The sequence below is a fragment of the Salvelinus alpinus genome, chromosome 2, assembly GCF_045679555.1.
Source record: "Salvelinus alpinus chromosome 2, SLU_Salpinus.1, whole genome shotgun sequence".
NCBI lineage: Eukaryota > Metazoa > Chordata > Actinopteri > Salmoniformes > Salmonidae > Salvelinus > Salvelinus alpinus.
The window spans coordinates 65,397,261-65,416,100 of NC_092087.1; the positions used below are offsets into that span (position 1 = coordinate 65,397,261).

The 18,840-nt window shown below is 45.5% G+C and overlaps 1 protein-coding gene across 2 annotated transcripts in view; it reads right to left on the reverse strand.

Moving 5' to 3' along the window:
• LOC139544025 (phosphofurin acidic cluster sorting protein 2-like) overlaps positions 1-18,840 on the reverse strand; it is a 104,785-nt gene that overhangs the window by 8,734 nt on the left and 77,211 nt on the right. Inside the window, exons 18-24 of one of the 2 annotated variants that reach the window (XM_071350698.1) lie at positions 17,541-17,643; positions 16,987-17,019; positions 14,305-14,347; positions 12,883-12,925; positions 7,639-7,777; positions 6,714-6,937; positions 6,334-6,447 (exon numbers count right to left, since the gene is read on the reverse strand). In XM_071350698.1, coding sequence (XP_071206799.1) covers positions 6,334-6,447; positions 6,714-6,937; positions 7,639-7,777; positions 12,883-12,925; positions 14,305-14,347; positions 16,987-17,019; positions 17,541-17,643 — 699 coding nt within the window. The remainder of the gene's footprint in view (positions 1-6,333; positions 6,448-6,713; positions 6,938-7,638; positions 7,778-12,882; positions 12,926-14,304; positions 14,348-16,986; positions 17,020-17,540; positions 17,644-18,840) is intronic. The other variant, XM_071350707.1, reaches the window with a different exon arrangement.

An 18,840-nucleotide genomic window follows, 5' to 3' on the forward strand; every position in this document is an offset into this window, starting at 1 on the left:
GCTAGCTGCAACCGAGTGGCTACTACTGGCTAACACCTCTGTCCCGAAGCAAGCACCAGTTAGCCTTGAGCTAGCCTCGAGCTAGGCCCATCTGCCGGCTAGCTGAAGAGCTAGCGCCACTGCCACTGCCACGAAGCTAGCACCAGTTAGCAAACACAATTCTACAATTCACAACCTCTCTTTCGCCATCGCCATCTGGCTTGGATTCTCTGTCGACACAACCACGTCTGAGCAGACCCCCTCCGTCTGAGCAGACCACCCCCCGGGCTACTAACTTTAAACGCCGCGTGCTAGCTTAGTGGAGGCCTCCTCTGCTCCATCTACGGCTGCCCCCTGGACACTATGATCACTTGGCTACATAGCTGATGCATGCTTGACTGTCCATTAATTCACGGTACTCCATTCTGTTTATTTGTGTTTTACCTGTCGGCTCTGTGCTTTAACTCAGGATCTGTGTGTAGTTAATCCGACCCTCTCTGCCTAGTCGTCGCCATTTTTACCTGTTGTTGCTGTGTTAGACTAGCACCCTGTTATTGCTGCTGTTATCTTACCTGTTGTTTTAGCTAGCTCTCCCAATCAAGACCTGCAATCACTTTATGCCTTATTGTATGTCTCTCTCAAATATCAATATGCCTTGCATACTGTTGTTCAGGCTAGTTTTCATTATCATTGTTTTGGTTTGCAATGGACCCTGTAATTCCACTCTCCGTACCTCTGATACCCCCTTTGTCCCACCCCCCACACATGCGGTGACCTCACCCATTGAGACCAGCATGTCCAGAGATACAACCTCTCTTATCATCACCCAGTGCCTGGGCTTGCCTCCGCTGTACCCGCGCCCCTCCATACCCCTGTCTGCACATTATGCCCAGAATCTATTCTACCACGCCCATAAATCTGCTCCTTTTATTCTTTGTCCCCAACGCTCTAGGCGACCAGTTTTGATAGCCTTTAGCCGCACCCTCATCCTACTACTCCTCTGTTCCTCGGGTGATGTGGAGGTAAACCCAGGCCCTGCATGTCCCCAGTCACCCTCATTTGTTGACTTCTGCGATCGAAAAAGCCTTGGCCTCATGCATGTCAACATCAGAAGCCTCCTCCCTAAGTTTGCCTTACTCACCGCTTTAGCACACTCTGCCAATCCTGATGTCCTTGCCGTGTCCGAATCCTGGCTTAGGAAGGCCACCAAAAATTCTGAGATTTCCATACCCAACTATAACACTTTCCGTCAAGATAGAACTGCCAAAGGGGGAGGAGTTGCAATCTACTGCAGAGATAGCCTGCAAAGTTCTGTCATACTTTCCAGGTCTATGCCCAAACAGTTCGAACTTCTAATTTTAAAAATTAATCTCTCCAGAAATAAGTCTCTCACTGTTGCCGCCTGCTACCGACCCCCCTCAGCTCCCAGCTGTGCCCTGGACACCATCTGTGAATTGATCGCTCCCCATCTAGCTTCAGAGTTTGTTCTGTTAGGTGACCTAAACTGGGATATGCTTAACACCCCGGCAGTCCTACAATCCAAGCTTGATGCCCTCAATCTCACACAAATCATCAAGGAACCCACCAGGTACAACCCTAAATCCGTAAACATGGGCACCCTAATAGACATTATCCTGACCAACCTGCCCTCCAAATACACCTCTGCTGTCTTCAATCAAGATCTCAGCGATCACTGCCTCATTGCCTGTATCCGCCACGGGTCTGCGGTTAAACGACCACCCCTCATCACTGTCAAACGCTCCCTAAAACACTTCTGCGAGCAGGCCTTTCTAATCGACCTGGCCCGGGTACCCTGGAAGGATATTGACCTCATCCCGTCAGTTGAGGATGCCTGGTCATTCTTTAAATGTTACTTCCTCACCATATTAGACAAGCATGCTCCGTTCAAAAAATGCAGAACCAAGAACAGATATAGCCCTTGGTTCACTCCAGACCTGACTGCCCTCGACCAGCACAAAAACATCCTGTGGCGAACTGCAATAGCATCGAAGAGCCCCCGCGATATGCAACTGTTCAGGGAAGTCAGGAACCAATACACGCAGTCAGTCAGGAAAGCAAAGGCCAGCTTTTTCAAGCAGAAATTCGCATCCTGTAGCTCTAACTCCAAAAAGTTCTGGGATACTGTAAAGTCCATGGAGAACAAGAGCACCTCCTCCCAGCTGCCCACTGCACTGAGGCTAGGTAACACGGTCACCACCGATAAATCCGTGATAATCGAAGACTTCAACAAGCATTTCTCAATGGCTGGCCATGCCTTCTTCCTGGCGACTCCAACCTTGGCCAACAGCCCCGCCCCCCCCGCTGCTACTCGCCCAAGCCTCCCCAGCTTCTCCTTTACCCAAATCCAGATAGCAGATGTTCTGAAAGAGCTGGAAAACCTGGACCCATACAAATCAGCTGGGCTTGACAATCTGGACCCCCTATTTCTGAAACTGTCCGCCGCCATTGTCGCACCCCCTATTACCAGCCTGTTCAACCTCTCCTTCGTATCATCTGAGATCCCCAAGGATTGGAAAGCTGCCGCGGTCATCCCCCTCTTCAAAGGGGGAGACACCCTGGACCCAAACTGTTACAGACCTATATCCATCCTGCCCTGCCTATCTAAGGTCTTCGAAAGCCAAGTCAACAAACAGATCACTGACCATCTCGAATCCCACCGTACCTTCTCCGCTGTGCAATCCGGTTTCCGAGCCGGTCACGGGTGCACCTCAGCCACGCTCAAGGTACTAAACGACATCATAACCGCCATCGATAAAAGACATTACTGTGCAGCCGTCTTCATCGACCTGGCCAAGGCTTTCGACTCTGTCAATCACCATATTCTTATCGGCAGACTCAGTAGCCTCGGTTTTTCTAATGACTGCCTTGCCTGGTTCACCAACTACTTTGCAGACAGAGTTCAGTGTGTCAAATCGGAGGGCATGTTGTCCGGTCCTCTGGCAGTCTCTATGGGGGTACCACAGGGTTCAATTCTCGGGCCGACTCTTTTCTCTGTATACATCAATGATGTTGCTCTTGCTGCGGGCGATTCCCTGATCCACCTCTACGCAGACGACACCATTCTATATACTTCCGGCCCTTCCTTGGACACTGTGCTATCTAACCTCCAAACGAGCTTCAATGCCATACAACACTCCTTCCGTGGCCTCCAACTGCTCTTAAACGCTAGTAAAACCAAATGCATGCTTTTCAACCGTTCGCTGCCTGCACCCGCACGCCCGACTAGCATCACCACCCTGGACGGTTCCGACCTAGAATATGTGGACATCTATAAGTACCTAGGTGTCTGGCTAGACTGCAAACTCTCCTTCCAGACTCATATCAAACATCTCCAATCCAAAATCAAATCAAGAATCGGCTTTCTATTCCGCAACAAAGCCTCCTTCACTCACGCCGCCAAACTTACCCTAGTAAAACTGACTATCCTGCCGATCCTCGACTTCGGCGATGTCATCTACAAAATAGCTTCCAACACTCTACTCAGCAAACTGGATGCAGTTTATCACAGTGCCATTCGTTTTGTTACTAAAGCACCTTATACGACCCACCACTGCGACCTGTATGCCCTAGTCGGCTGGCCCTCGCTACATGTTCGTCGTCAGACCCACTGGCTCCAGGTCATCTACAAGGCTATGCTAGGTAAAGTGCCGCCTTATCTCAGTTCACTGGTCACGATGGCTACACCCACCCGCAGCACGCGCTCCAGCAGGTGTATCTCACTGATCATCCCTAAAGCTAAAACCTCATTTGGACGCCTTTCCTTCCAGTTCTCTGCTGCCTGCGACTGGAACGAATTGCAAAAATCTCTGAAGTTGGAGACTTTTATCTCCCTCAACAACTTTAAAAATCTGCTATCCGAGCAGCTAACCGATCGCTGCAGCTGTACATAGTCCATCTGTAAACTACCCACCCAATTTACCTACCTCACCCCCCATACTGCTTTTATTTATTTACTTTTCTGCTCTTTTGCACACCAGTACCAGTATCTCTTCTTGCACATGATCGTCTGATGATTTATCACTCCAGTGTTAATCTGCTAAATTGTAATTATTCGATTTATTGCCTACCTCATGCCTTTTGCACACATTGTATATAGATTCTCTTTTTTTCTACCATGTTATTGACTTGTTTATTGTTTACTCCATGTGTAACTCTGTGTTGTCTGTTCACACTGCTATGCTTTATCTTGGCCAGGTCGCAGTTGCAAATGAGAACTTGTTCTCAACTAGCCTACCTGGTTAAATAAAGGTGAAATAAATAAAAAAAATTTTTTTAAAAATGCATACCAGGTCACTACCTCATGAAGCTGGTTGAGAGAATACCAAGAGTGTGCAAAGCTGTCATCAAGGCAAAGGGTGTGTAAGAATATTTCGAAGATAAATACACAATGTAGAGGACGAGAGGTCAACAGAGTACTAACGATCAATGGAAATAGTGTTTTTTCTGTAAGAGAGAATTATTGATCTATGGGTCAGAGACATGGGAGGAATTTGTCTAGGCATTGAGCCTGAAATATGATACTGATTATTTGGCCATTGGCCCAGTTTTATTGCAAGGAATTCTAATTGGTCAACCACAGGCTAAGGTTGGGTTATAAAACTACATCCTGTCCCTTTGTTCTGTGGAGAGAATCACTGGAGAGAATCACAGGAGAGAATCACAGAAGAGAATCACTGAGGACAGGGGAGCATGAACATCTACCATCTACCTCTCCGCATGATTTGTTCTCTTTGAATTAACCTATTTTCCTCCCCTGATTTGCTTTGGGGTTTGTGTTATTGAAGAGGAACATCAACTGCTAACAGGTGGCTAATTTGAAGAATCTCAAATATAAAATATATTTGGATTTGTTGAACACTTTTTTGGTTACTACATGATTCCATATGTGTTATTTCATAGTTTTGATGTTTTCACTATTATTCTACAATGTAGAAAATAGTAAAAATAAAGAAAACGCCCTGGAATGAGTAGGTGTGTCCAAACTTTTGACTGGTACTGTATATCCCACCATGCATCAACCACTATTTGAGGAGCATGCAGCCTCTCGCTGCGTGACAGGTGATATTCCGCCAAAACTCTGTATGCCATGGGCTCTCCAACCCTGTTTCTGCAGCTACCCAATGTTTATTTTGGGAAACCCAGTGCTTAATTTGGGTGTTCGGGAACATTGATAGCAACATGTTTTCACAACGAAACATACTTCATTTAAACTGTTGACAGCCCCTCTCTCTGCACGCTCGAGCACGGTGGTGAGATATTCTGTAGCTAAAGGTCACGTGTCAGCCTATTCATTCTGAAAATATAAAACATTTCCTATTACTAGGCTATTCAAATTCAAATTCACTATAATTGTAGGCTAACTCTGTGTGCCGCCCTGCACAACCAATGAACCAACAGCATCGCCTAGGCCTATACGTTCTCTCCCAGACTCATGGATAGAAAGTCTGGAGAGCAGCATTAGGTAAGGTAACCAGTCCATCCAGTATGCATAATAATGCACAATAATAAAGACCACATTCAAAGGAGATTACTAGAATTTGTTTAATTTTGGAGTATAGGCGAGACCAATTACAAAGACATCTTAAATCAATGTTGTTTTTATATATATTTTTGCCTTGCATAATAGGCCTTTGCGGTAGGCTATGTGTTGTATGGCACAAGCATGTGCTCTAATGGGTGTATGAGTGTTTTGAATGAATCGTCACCTTAGAAAGCGCGTTCCACTTCGTTATGTTAGACTTTGAAACAACATCCACAACAACCATGTTTTCCACTCAGTTTCAACCTGTTGAACTTCTTTCTTCAAATTGATCATCACAGTGAGGTGAGTTTTCAAAGCATGATACTGTTTTGATGATAAGTGTTTGATGTGATTTTCGGTTTTTATTTGCATTGACGTCAGAATGGTGAGAGGGACAATAGAGCCCTGAGTACCAGGTCATTAGGACCTGATGGTCGTTAGCGAGTTGAGTACTACTACTAACACAATCTCCAGAGGAGATTACTGTGACTCAACGGTCACGTGGAATTTACTGCGGTCATGACTCATGACTGCAGGTCACCAGTGCTTGACTTGGACTGAAATAATTAGGTGCCAGTATTCATTTTAGGTGCAGGTACTTTTTATATTTAGGTGCAGGAGCTCCACAATACTTTTGAGCACATTTTTTATTCGAGGAATAGGAGCTCAAGCAGTAGAAAATGTGATGTGCCAGTACTCAGCTCTGGTGAGCGCCTGCCCAAGTCAAGCTCTGGCGGTCAACGCAACAACCCTATGTGTGGGTATGTGTTTATGCTTACGTGTGTGTGTGTGTGTGTTTGTTAGGCCTGTACCTCTCAGCATGGTGTGCTGGTGTTTGGCAGTGCAGATCAGCCTGCTGATGCCCTCGATCACCTGGCTCTTGGAGTCCACCTCCTTCTCCTTGGGCTTTTTACTCAGGAATATCACTGCTCATCAAAGCGTGGGGAAGAGAAGAGCGAGAGAGGACATCAGTGAAGTAAAGAGATCTTTTTTTAAATTTTAACTAAAGAGGTAAAGATGTATTTTTCACGCCGACATCAACTAGATTACAACCAGAAAAAGACGTCTTCTTCACCAGGCACAAATCTTCATATAGAAAAACATAACATGCTATGAGTCGTAAGGCGGCATTAACTCTTATCACGGGTAATAACGCATTCAACCCATTGGCTTTCAGTGAAGCGCCACCCACCTTTCTTGTTCTTCTCCTTCATGACAACAGTCATGGCCATGCCGGGAGGGGGTGTCAGCTCGCCCCCGTTGGGGATGCGGGACACCTGCAGCGAGCGGAAGTTGCTCTTCAGGGTATTCTTGATGCCCACATCGCGTTTCTCGCCCTCCTTCTTCTTGTCGGCGCCGTGACATGTCCAGTAGTCCACCTGGAGCCCCATCACCTCCCCGCCTGTCACCGGAGAGCTGCACGGCGGAGGGATATGGGAGAGAAACGTTTTAGGAACGTAAACAGGAACGTTTTGTAGGCATGAAAGGGAAGAAAAAGGCCCAAACTGCGAGGTTTAGTACCATCTGAACTTGTGTGGGGCTGTAGCCAGTTTATTTTATTATGTACAACTTACAGTTCAAGTCATAAAAAGGAAGAAGACAAAGTGTACAGTAGAGCTCCAGTGAAAGACAGTACGGAACACAGAACAGTGGTTATTTCCCTTCCCCTCACCCCACCCAACATCTGGTCTGCAAGGAACATCTGGATGGAGTAAGGTCATTCATCTGGGAAGTATGCGGAGTGGCAGGAAAGTGGGGTGGGGTGGTGAAGGATGGCTATCCTCTCTCACTTGCTCCAGATTGGTAAATCTTTGGCCTTTTAAATTAATAATATATAGTTTACGAATGCCTCATTAAATTAATAAAATATAGTTTACAAATGTCTCATGAGCATAGTTCAACTGCTCTACCCCATCAGAACCCAAAATATAATAAGAAACGTATTCATGTGGAAGGTGTGGTCTGTATCCTGTGAAATTGTTTTATTGGCTACTGTGGCCAATGGGCCTCTGTGGGGGTTGTAGCCATAGTTATAAGGTTGACCTTCAGATCAAATAATGGTTATGAGAGAAGGGAAGATAACTTAATTAACAAGACAGCTAAGGTACAGTACGTACCCGGCTCCGGCGAGGGTGGCTGAGACGGAGGGGGAGGGGGGCGGGGTGCAGGTCAGGTCCTTCATGTAGGTTGGTCCCGGCTGGGGGGGAGGGGAGGCCAGCATATTGATGCTCCCCATCACAGCATCATCAGAGTCCACTGAGGATTAGGGAGGAGGATTTGTTCACGTCTTTTCAGCAACCAGAAAAATACATCTCTATCTGGTTTAATCGGGTTATCTAACCAGATAACAACCAAAATATGACGTCTGTCCCATGGCGTCTTGATCTCGTCATGAAAAAGTTGCTTTACCTGGTTGTATCAGTGGTTGTAATCTAGTTATATGATGCCTTTTAACCAGAAAACCACTCTACAGGCAAAATATTACATGATTAAGACATCATACATACTTGGCAAAGCCAAGGTGGCTTAGCAGTTCAGACGTCTTTTTCCGTATTGTCGTGTCGTGTCCTGTATATATATATATTTACACCTTTTCTTCGCATATCTTTTATTTATTTTATTATCCAAGAACTCAACTACAAACGCTTTCCTGCAAAAGCTTTCCTGCAACCCGCTTCACCAATTACAAAAAGTATTATTTACCTCAATCTGAAAATCCATCGTGGAAGCTAGCCAGGGGCTAATTCAGAAGCTAGCCTGAAAGCTAACCAGAAGCTACTCCGATAGCTAGCCAGAAGCTAATCTGTAGCTGCCCCGAAATTAGCCGGTTTGCTGGCTAGCGTTGGTGTTTCAGCTGCCCACGTTTTGTGGTCATCAGCTATTCCTTTAGCTCGATAATCTACCGGCACTTTTGTGCAACGCGACTCGGACCGGAGCATTCCGGGACTTTTTTTCTCTCAGTTTCCCCGGATTCCAGCCGCAGGCTCTGGACACTTGCACCTTGATTTCGCAGCTAGCTAGCTGCAAACCGTGTGAACTTTTGGCTTACGTCAACCCCGGAGCAAACTCAAATCATGCTGGAGCTAGCCAGCTGAGGAGTTCCATCACCATCCGGACCCGTTTCTTTTGTTGCTGCTGCAGATACGGAACCCCACCGGGCCTTCACGACTGACTGCCGCGACTGACTGCCGACGTTATCTGCCCGAGGGATTTATCCAACCGGCACCTCCGTCCCGACGTTACCTGAACGCTCATCTGAGGCCCGCTAATCGTTAGCTGTCTTATCGGCTGCTATCTGAACAAAACCCCACTACACGGAACCCCACTAACCTACCGACGGAAACGCACGAGGTATCTACAAACAGACCTCCATCCTATGCTGCTACCGATAGCCATATACCCGGCCAGCTGTCTGGATCGCCACGACCCCAACCAACCTCTACTCACTGGACCCTTATTGATCACTCGATTAAGCATGCCTCTCCTTAATGTAAATATGCCTTGTCCATTGCTGTTCTGGTTAGTGTTTATTGGCTTATTTCACTGTAGAGATTCTAGCCCTGCTCTCTATACCATATCCAACCTCTCAGTTCCACCACCCACATATGCGATGACATCACCTGGTTTCAATGATGTTTCTAGAGACAATATCTCTCTCATCATCACTCAATACCTAGGTTTACCTCCACTGTATTCACATCCTACCATACCTTTGTCTGTACATTATTCCTTTAAACTATTTTATCGCCCCCAGAAACTTCCTTTTACTCTCTGCTCTAGTAGCTCTAGGCGACCAATTCTCATAGCTTTTAGCCGTACCCTTATCCTACTCCTCCTCTGTTCCTCTGGTGATGTAGAGGTGAATCCAGGCCCTGCAGTACCTGGCTCCACTCCTATTCCCCAGGCGCTCTCTTTTGATGACTTCTGTAACCGTAATAGCCTTGGCTTCATGCATGTTAACATTAGAAGCCTCCTCCCTAAGTTTGCTTTGTTCACTGCTTTAGCACACTCTACCAACCCGGATGTTTTAGCCGTGTCTGAATCCTGGCTTAGAAAGACCACCAAAAATTCAGACATTTTCATCCCCAATTACAAGATTTTCGGACAAGATAGAACGGCCAAAGGGGGCGGTGTTGCAATCTACTGCAAAGACTGCCTGCAGAGTTCTGTTATACTATCCAGGTCTGTTCCCAAACAATTTGAACTTCTACTTTTAAAAATCCACCTCTCTAAAAACAAGTCTCTCACCGTTTGCCGCCTGCTATAGACCACCCTCTGCCCCCAGCTGTGCTCTGGACACTATATGTGAACTGATTGTCCCCCATCTATCTTCAGAGCTCGTGCTGCTAGGCGACCTAAATTTGAACATGCTCAACACCCCAGCCACCCTACAATCTAAGCTTGATGCCCTCAATCTCACACAAATTATCAATGAACCTACCAGGTACCACCCCAATTCCGTAAACACGGGTACCCTCATAGATATCATCCTAACAAACTTGCCCTCCAAATACACCTCTGCTGTTTTCAACCAAGATCTCAGCGATCACTGCCTCATTGCCTGCATCCGTAATGGGTCAGCGGTCAAACGACCTCCACTCATCACTGTCAAACGCTCCCTGAAACACTTCAGCGAGCAGGCCTTTCTAATCGACCTGGCCGGGGTATCCTGGAAGGATATTGATCTCATCCCGTCAGTAGAGGATGCCTGGTCATTTTTAAAAAATGCCTTCCTCACCATCTTGAATAAGCATGCCCCATTCAAGAAATTTAGAACCAGGAACAGATATAGCCCTTGGTTCTCTCCTGACCTGACTGCCCTTAACCAACAGAAAAACATCCTATGGCGTTCTGCATTAGCATCGAACAGCCCCCGTGATATGCAACTTTTCAGGGAAGCCAGAAACCAATATACACAGGCAGTTAGAACAGCCAAGGCTAGCTTTTTCAAGCAGAAATTTGCTTCCTGCAACACAAATTCAAAAAAGTTCTGGGACACCGTAAAGTCCATGGAGAATAAGAACACCTCCTCCCAGCTTCCAACCGCTCTGAAGATAGGAAACACTGTCACCACCGACAAATCCACTATAATTGAGAATTTCAATAAGCATTTTTCTACGGCTGGCCATGCTTTCCACCTGGCTACCCCTACCCCGGACAACAGCACTGCCCTCCCCTCTGCTACTCGCCCAAGCCTTCCCCATTTCTCTTTCTCCCAAATACAGTCAGCTGATGTTCTAAATGAGCTGCAAAATCTGGACCCTTACAAATCAGCCGGGCTAGATAATCTGGACCCTTTCTTTCTAAAACTATCTGCTGAAATTGTTGCCACCCCTATTACTAGCCTCTTCAACCTCTCTTTCGTGTCGTCTGAGATCCCCAAAGATTGGAAAGCAGCTGCGGTTATCCCGCTCTTCAAAGGGGGGGACACCCTTGACCCTAACTGCTACAGACCTATATCTATCCTACCCTGCCTTTCTAAGGTCTTCGAAAGCCAAGTCAACAAACAGATTACCGACCATTTCGAATCACACCACACCTTCTCCGCTATGCAATCTGGTTTCAGAGCTGGTCATGGGTGCACCTCAGCCACGCTCAAGGTCATAAACGATATCGTAACCGCCATCGATAGGAAACAATACTGTGCAGCCGTATTCATTGACCTGGCCAAGGCTTTTGACTCTGTCAATCACCACATCCTCATTGGCAGACTCGACAGCCTTGGTTTCTCTAATGATTGCCTCGCCTGGTTCACCAACTACTTCTCTGATCGAGTTCAGTGTGTCAAATCGGAGGGTCTGTTGTCCGGGCCTCTGGCAGTCTCTATGGGGGTGCCACAGGGTTCAATTCTTGGACCGACTCTCTTCTCTGTTTACATCAATGATGTCGCTCTTGCTGCTGGTGATTCTCTGATCCACCTCTACGCAGACGACACTATTCTGTATACTTCTGGCCCTTCTTTTGACACTGTGTTAACAACCCTCCAGGCGAGCTTCAATGCCATACAACTCTCCTTCCGTGGCCTCCAACTGCTCTTAAATACAAGTAAAACCAAATGCATGCTCTTCAACCGATCGCTGCCTGCTCCTGCCCGCCTGTCCAACATCACTACTTTGGACGGCTCTGACTTAGAATATGTGGACAACTACAAATACCTAGGTGTCTGGTTAGACTGTAAACTCTCCTTCCAGACCCACATCAAACATCTCCAATCCAAAGTCAAATCTAGAATTGGCTTCCTATTCCGCAACAAAGCATCCTTTACTCATGCTGCCAAACATACCCTTGTAAAACTGACCATCCTACCAATCCTCGACTTCGGTGATGTCATTTACAAAATAGCCTCCAAAACCCTACTCAATAAATTGGATGCAGTCTATCACAGTGCCATCCGTTTTGTCACCAAAGCCCCATATACTACCCACCACTGCGACCTGTACACTCTCGTTGGCTGGCCCTCGCTTCATACTCGTCGCCAAACCCACTGGTTCCAGGTCATCTACAAGACCCTGCTAGGTAAAGTCCCCCCTTATTTCAGCTCGCTGGTCACCATAGCAGCACCTACCTGTAGCACGCGCTCCAGCAGGTATATCTCCCTAGTCACCCCCAAAACCAATTCTTCCTTTGGACGCCTCTCCTTCCAGTTCTCTGCTGCCAATGACTGGAACGAACTACAAAAATCTCTGAAACTGGAAACACCTATCTCCCTCACTAGCTTTAAGCACCAGCTGTCAGAGCAGCTCATAGATTACTGCACCTGTACATAACCCATCTACAATTTAGCCCAAACAACTACCTCTTTACCTACTGTATTTATTTATTAATTTATTTTGCTCCTTTGCACCCCATTATTTCTGTCTCTACTTTGCACTTTCTTCCACTGCAAACCAACCATTCCAGTGTTTTTTAGTTTTTATTTTACTTGCTGTGTTGTACTCACTTCGCCTCCATGGCCTTTTTATATTTTTATTTATTTATACATATATTTGTTTGCCTTCACCTCCCTTATCTCACCTCACTTGCTCACATTGTATATAGACTTATTTTTTTTTCACTGTATTATTGACTATATGTTTGTTTTACTCCATGTGTAACTATGTGTTGTTGTATGTGTCGAACTGCTTTGCTTTATCTTGGCCAGGTCGCAATTGTAAATGAGAACGTGTTCTCAATTTGCCTACCTGGTTAAATAAAGGTTAAATAAAATAAAAAATAAATAAATAAATACATATAGTATTTTGCCCGCTGGGCACCTTCTCTCTGTCTTCCCTTCTTCCTTCCATCTCATTTGAAACAAAGGATTACCAAACAAGACAAAGCAAACGCACGGTCAAAGGAAAACAAAGAGTAGGATGTCTTACTTGAGGTCGAGAGGTTGTGCTCAACGATGCCCACTTTCACCAGCTGAGGGGGACAAAAACCCAGATTGAGATGTACATTTTGGTAATTTAACAGACACTTATCCAGAGCGACGTACAGTCAGTACATTTAACCAAGGTACAATACATGACCAAAAGTGTGTGGACACCTGCTCGTCAAACATCTCATTCGTGCATTAGTGAGGTCGGGCACTGGTGTTGGGCAATTAGGCCTGGCTCGCAGTCCCCGTTCCAATTCATCCAAATCAAATCAAATTGTATTGGTCACATACACATGGTTAGCAGATGTTAAAGGTGTTCGATGGGGTTGGGGTCAGGGCTCTGTGCAGGCCAGTCAAGTTCTTCCACACCGATCTCGACAAACTATTTCTGTATGGACCTCGCTTTGTGCACGACGGCATTGTCATGTTGAAACAGGAAAGGGCCTTAACCCCCAACTGTTGCCACAAAGTTGGAAGCACAGAATCGTCTACACTGTCATTGTATGCAGTACAGTTAAGATTTCCCTTCACTGGAACTAAGGGGCCTCGCCCGAACCAGGTAAAACAGCCCCAGACCATTATTCCTCCTCCACCAAACTTTACAGTTGGCACTATGGTAGAATTCTCCTGGCATCTGCTAAACCCAGATTCATCTGTCAACTGCCAAATGGCGAAGGGTGATTCATCACTCCAGAGAAAGCATTTCCACTGCTCCAGAGTCCAACAGCGGCAAGCTTTACACAATTCCAGCTGACGCTTGGCATTGCGCATAGTGATCTTAGGTTTGTGTGCGGCTGCTCAGCCATGGAAACCCATTTCATGAAGCTCCCGACGAACAGTTCTTGTGCTGACGTTGCTTCCAGAGGACAGACGATTTTTACGCGCCATTCGCTTCAGCACTCGGTAGTCCCATTCTGTGAGCTTGTGTGGCCTACCACTTCGCGGGTGAACCGTTGTTGCTCCTAGATGTTTCTACTTCACAATAACAGCACTTACAGTTGACCAGGGCAGGTCTAGCAGAGCAGAAATTGACAAACAGACTTGTTGGAAAGGTGGCATCCTATGACGGTGCCACGTTGAAAGTCACTGAGCTCTTCAGTAAGGCCATTCTACTGCCAATGTTTGTCTATGGAGATTGCATGTTTGTGTGCCTGAATTGTATACACCTGTCAGCAACGGTGTGGCTGAAATAGCTGAATCCACTAATTTGAAGGGATGTCCACATACTTTTGCATATATAGTAAAAAACAAACATATCCCAGTCATTGCAAGTAAAACTTTCCTTAAAGCAGCTATAAATAAAAATCTGTTCTCATTGTGCATTATCGTGACAGCTTCAAATAAATGACAATTGTCAGTCCAATTGGAGATGAGCGCTCAAAGATAACACTCACGTTATTTAGTTGCAAGTGAATATTCTTACCCCAATAAATGGCACAAACTTCTGACAGGAGTCCTCGTCAGGGCTGAGGGAGAGAGAATGGACAACAAATAATAATGTTAGTCTTGGATCCAGGATCAACACACTCCCTGTTTTGGATGTGGTGGTGTGATGGGTCTGAAGGAAGAATGAGTTTGTGTGTGTGGCTAAGGGATGTCCAATCGGAATCGATGAGACATGGCGGCTCCCAAGTGGTTCTGGAAAACCCAGAACATTTTGGGAAAGAAGGTCATGCAGTGATGGGAATGCCAGGGAATGCTCCTTACAACCGACCCCTAAACGGGTGCGTTGTAAGCCTGCCGTGACGTGAGCAGTGGAGGAAGGGTGGAGTGAGTGAGGGGGCTAAAATTGTTGGTGACATTGAACGTGAACCGAATATACAGGGTGAGTTCTGCAATCCCGCTGGTTTTGGTTTCTCAATACTTGAGGTTACTGATCGGCAAAAAAAAAAAAACTGCCGAAAATTAACAAGGACGAAAATATACAGAACTACGGCACTCGAGGTCCAGCGCCGTGCACATCCACTATACATTGTGGGGCAAATCCTAACTTCCATTTAGGTACATTTTCACTTCGTCATTCATTGATGACAATGGGAGAATAAGCTAAAAGTTGACTTAAGTGGAAGTTAGGATTCGCCCCTGTATTTGTAAACGGTTGCTTAATAGACAGAGGGTTAAAGTACTGTCAGCATATTTCATATGTTCGGTCCCAGTCAACTACTTCTGCGTGAAGTTGGTAGTGCTGCCTTCGTTTTACCAAAGCTCTCCTTGCCTATTTCTCACAAATCCCCCAAAATTTGCTCAAAAAGATGGACATGGCTGGTGCAAAACCAAAATAACCTGCAAAATGAGGCCAGAGAAGGTGAATTTTTTGGAGAGCATGGTGGAAAGAGCTGTGAGAAAAACATGTTAGGACAGCAAAGAGGCAGGACAAACAGAGCATGACAAGTTCGTCTCCCTCGCGAGACACACTCGAGAGTAGCATTGAGAGTTTCTAGAGTTTGTAGAGATGGAAAAAGCATTGACTAAAATATTGAGTATACACATCTGAGACTTTGCACCCTTGCTTTTCAAAGAGAAAGAAGACAAGTAGGTACAAACATTGTACATTGAGCAAACTCAGTCGGGCCCTTGGTGTACAGTAGTTTCCCCTGCCTATCTGACCAGAATATTATCTAGGACAGGGCTCTCCAACCCTGTTCCTGGAGAGCTACGATCCTGTAGGTTTTCACTCTAACTCTTAGCTAGCGCACCTGATTCTAATAATTAGATGGTTGATGAATCAGTTTAGTTATAATTGGGGTTGGAGCAAAAACAGTCCAGGAAAATTGTTGTAGAGCCCTGATCTAGGATAATCTTCAAGTGCGTCTCAATATTCTAACGCGGCTTCCTCTCCTGGTCTCCTGTTCTTCAATGGCACTGATCTGAAAACACATGATAGATGAAAGCATTACTCCTCTCTGCAGAGTTCGGACTCGATCGGCTCTTTTCATGTTGTGACAATGCTCAGTGGACTCTGTCCCTGTCACCAAGGGGAGACCGGGAGAGACCGGGATTATCCAATCAAAAGTCACCCTTCGTGCCTATAATACAGTGCACTGCGCCTTTTATACGCCTGGTAATTGTTAAGGTGACCTTTAAATGTTTACCTGCTCATCCTCCCTGGTGGATATAAAGTGTGTGTGTATGTCATTACACTCTTAAAGGCCAGAATTGTTTCTGAGGTGGGTCAACAGTGACATCTGAGCAGAGTTTTGAAAATAACGGTCACTCAAAAAAATAATAAACACGCAGGTGTGTGTATCGTGTGTGTGTGTGAGAGAGAGTGTCACGTGGCTGGTGTTCTCTACCGCCGCACTACCCACTCTTCCTTCCTCCATCTCTTCAAACCACCTAATTAGATCTCCACTGTCATCTCTCCTTCATTACACTCATCCTCCTCCTCATTTTTAATCTTGTTTCATCCCCTTTCCTGATCTCCTCCACATCTCTTTCTCTCTCTGAGGTAATAGGAAAGAACACATCAATGTCAACCTTTCTCTCTTAGATCTCATTGCGTCGAGTTTGCCCTACCGTTCCCAACTTTAAAGACCAAAGTACGTGGGAGACCTTAAAGGTAGAGTCAGCAATGTGACGTCATCAAACACAGCGGGGCGACTTCCTCATTACAGATTTCAACGATAACAGGGTTTCAATCCACCAAGACGGTCACTATTGGCTCTTCCCAATTTGTACGTTCGGCACTCCCTTGAGGCATGCCGACATCGGAAAGATCCAATAATGGCAGCCTTGGCAGATTTGACTTTTGTTGTTGACTTCTGTAAGCAGGAAGTCACCCTGCAGTGTACAGTATGATGATGTCATATTGCTGACTGTACCTTTAATGCGGCTGTATCTTATCCAAAATCCACATATCCAAACCAAATCCAAACCAAAAGCCAACCAAGCCAGACAAACAAACAAGTGGTTAAGACAGTAAGACATGCAAAAATTCAAATCAACACGGGGGTAGTCGATGCAGGCCAGATATGGAGTTAAGACGAACAGCGAGTTATGTGTGGGTGGGTTAGGCATTAGACAACAAGGGGTCACAGGTTATATTGGTGGACAAAATGCAACACAGCAGGGGGGCGGGGTCAAACGGAAGGCTGCGGCCAGATACCTGATGTAAAAATCAAAATACAAGCTTCTCTTCCTTGAATGCAAATGAAAGAAAAAGGTAGAAAAACTCAGTGTGGTAAAATGGTACACGTCGTTGTTGTTCCTTCGTCACGAGTTCATGACTTCTGTGTGAGTCAACTGTCGCCAAATATGTGCTGTCAAAGTGGAGTCGACATGTTGATATTCTGTTGGTGCTAATTTGAATAAGCGAATGTTGTCGATGAATGTCATTGCATGTGGTTGAAATTAGCAATACTGGTGTTGCTTTATTCCAAAAATAAATTCATGAGAATGTAGCCACTAAATTGAATAATCTGAAGTGTAGAGGGAGCACTTGCTATACAATAGATCATCCAAATATAGTTTAATAGCATAATAGAATAATAGCATACAAAACTATCTACATACGTAATATCTACATTTTACCAGACATTTCATAAACACACGCACACATGCACACGCGTGCATTGGCACACACACACCCTTAAATATCCCCCATTCATGCTGCACTCACATGCATGCACACGTTTGCTTGCACACACACACACACCTTACCTTTTCTGTTTGTAGGTGAGCATGGCCTCAGAGATAGGACACTGGTGTGAGACACTGGCCCCAGCCAGGTACTGAGACACGCGGCCTGCCACATCAATGTTGTCTTGGGAAACCCAAAGTGGAGGGCACAACCTATCATGTTTTTGTTTTTACACCCTTTTTAAATCCCATGTATTACTATTATTATTATTTTATTATTAATGTATTGTATTATCATTCAACACCTACAGTAATGCAACAGTAGAAGCATCATAATATACTAATATTGTGTGTATGTGAGCATATTACACTTAAAGAAGTATTCGGTAAAACCTCCTGCTATGAATATCCTATACATAAATAATAACTTATATATTTTGTAATCATGTTTTTAATAAATAAATACAATATTATAATTATAACAAACTAGTACATTTTAAGAACATTTAGAAAGACTTAAGCAAATTTGAAGAAAAGGATGCCTAAATTTTGACTGTAGTACTCGTGCTGCTAAAACACTAGACCACTGTTACTTCCGGGATGCATACAAGGCCCTCCCCCGCATTCCTTTCGGCAAATCTGACCACGACTCCATTTTTACCCTCCTTTCCTATAGGCAGAAACTCAAACAGGAAGTACTCGTGCTAAGGACTATTCAATGCTGGTCTGACCAATCGGAATCCACGCTTCAAGATTGTTTTGACCATGTGGACTGGGATATGTTCCGGGTAGCTTCCGGAAATAATATTGACGAATATACTGAAACAGTAACTGCCTTTATCAGGAAGTTTATAGGAGATGTTGTACCCACAGTGACAATTAAAATCTACCCTCGCCAGAAACCGTGGATAGATGGCAGCATTCGTGCAAAACTGAAAGCGCTAACCAGCGCATTTAAACATGGCAAGGTGTCTGGGAATATGGAAGAATACAAAGAGAGCAGTCATTCCCTCCGCATGGAAATCAAAACGTCAGTGTAGAGACAAAGTGGAGTCACAATTCAATGGCTCAGACACAAGACATATGTGGCAGGGTCTACAGACAATCACAGACTACAAAAGGAAAACTAGCCACGTCGCAGACACCGATGTCTTGCTTCCGGACAAGCTAAAACCAATGAGGAGATGGGAGAGGCCGGACTTGCAGTGCGTTGACGCGAGTGGTGTGGTCAGTACATAACACAGTGCCACCGACGCGGCCCGCTACCAAGGGCTATGGGCTCTCCTTCTCAATGGCCGACGTGAGTAAGACATTTAAACGTGTTAACCCTCGCAAGGCTGCCGGCCCAGACGGCATCCCTAGCTGCGTCCTCAGAGCATGC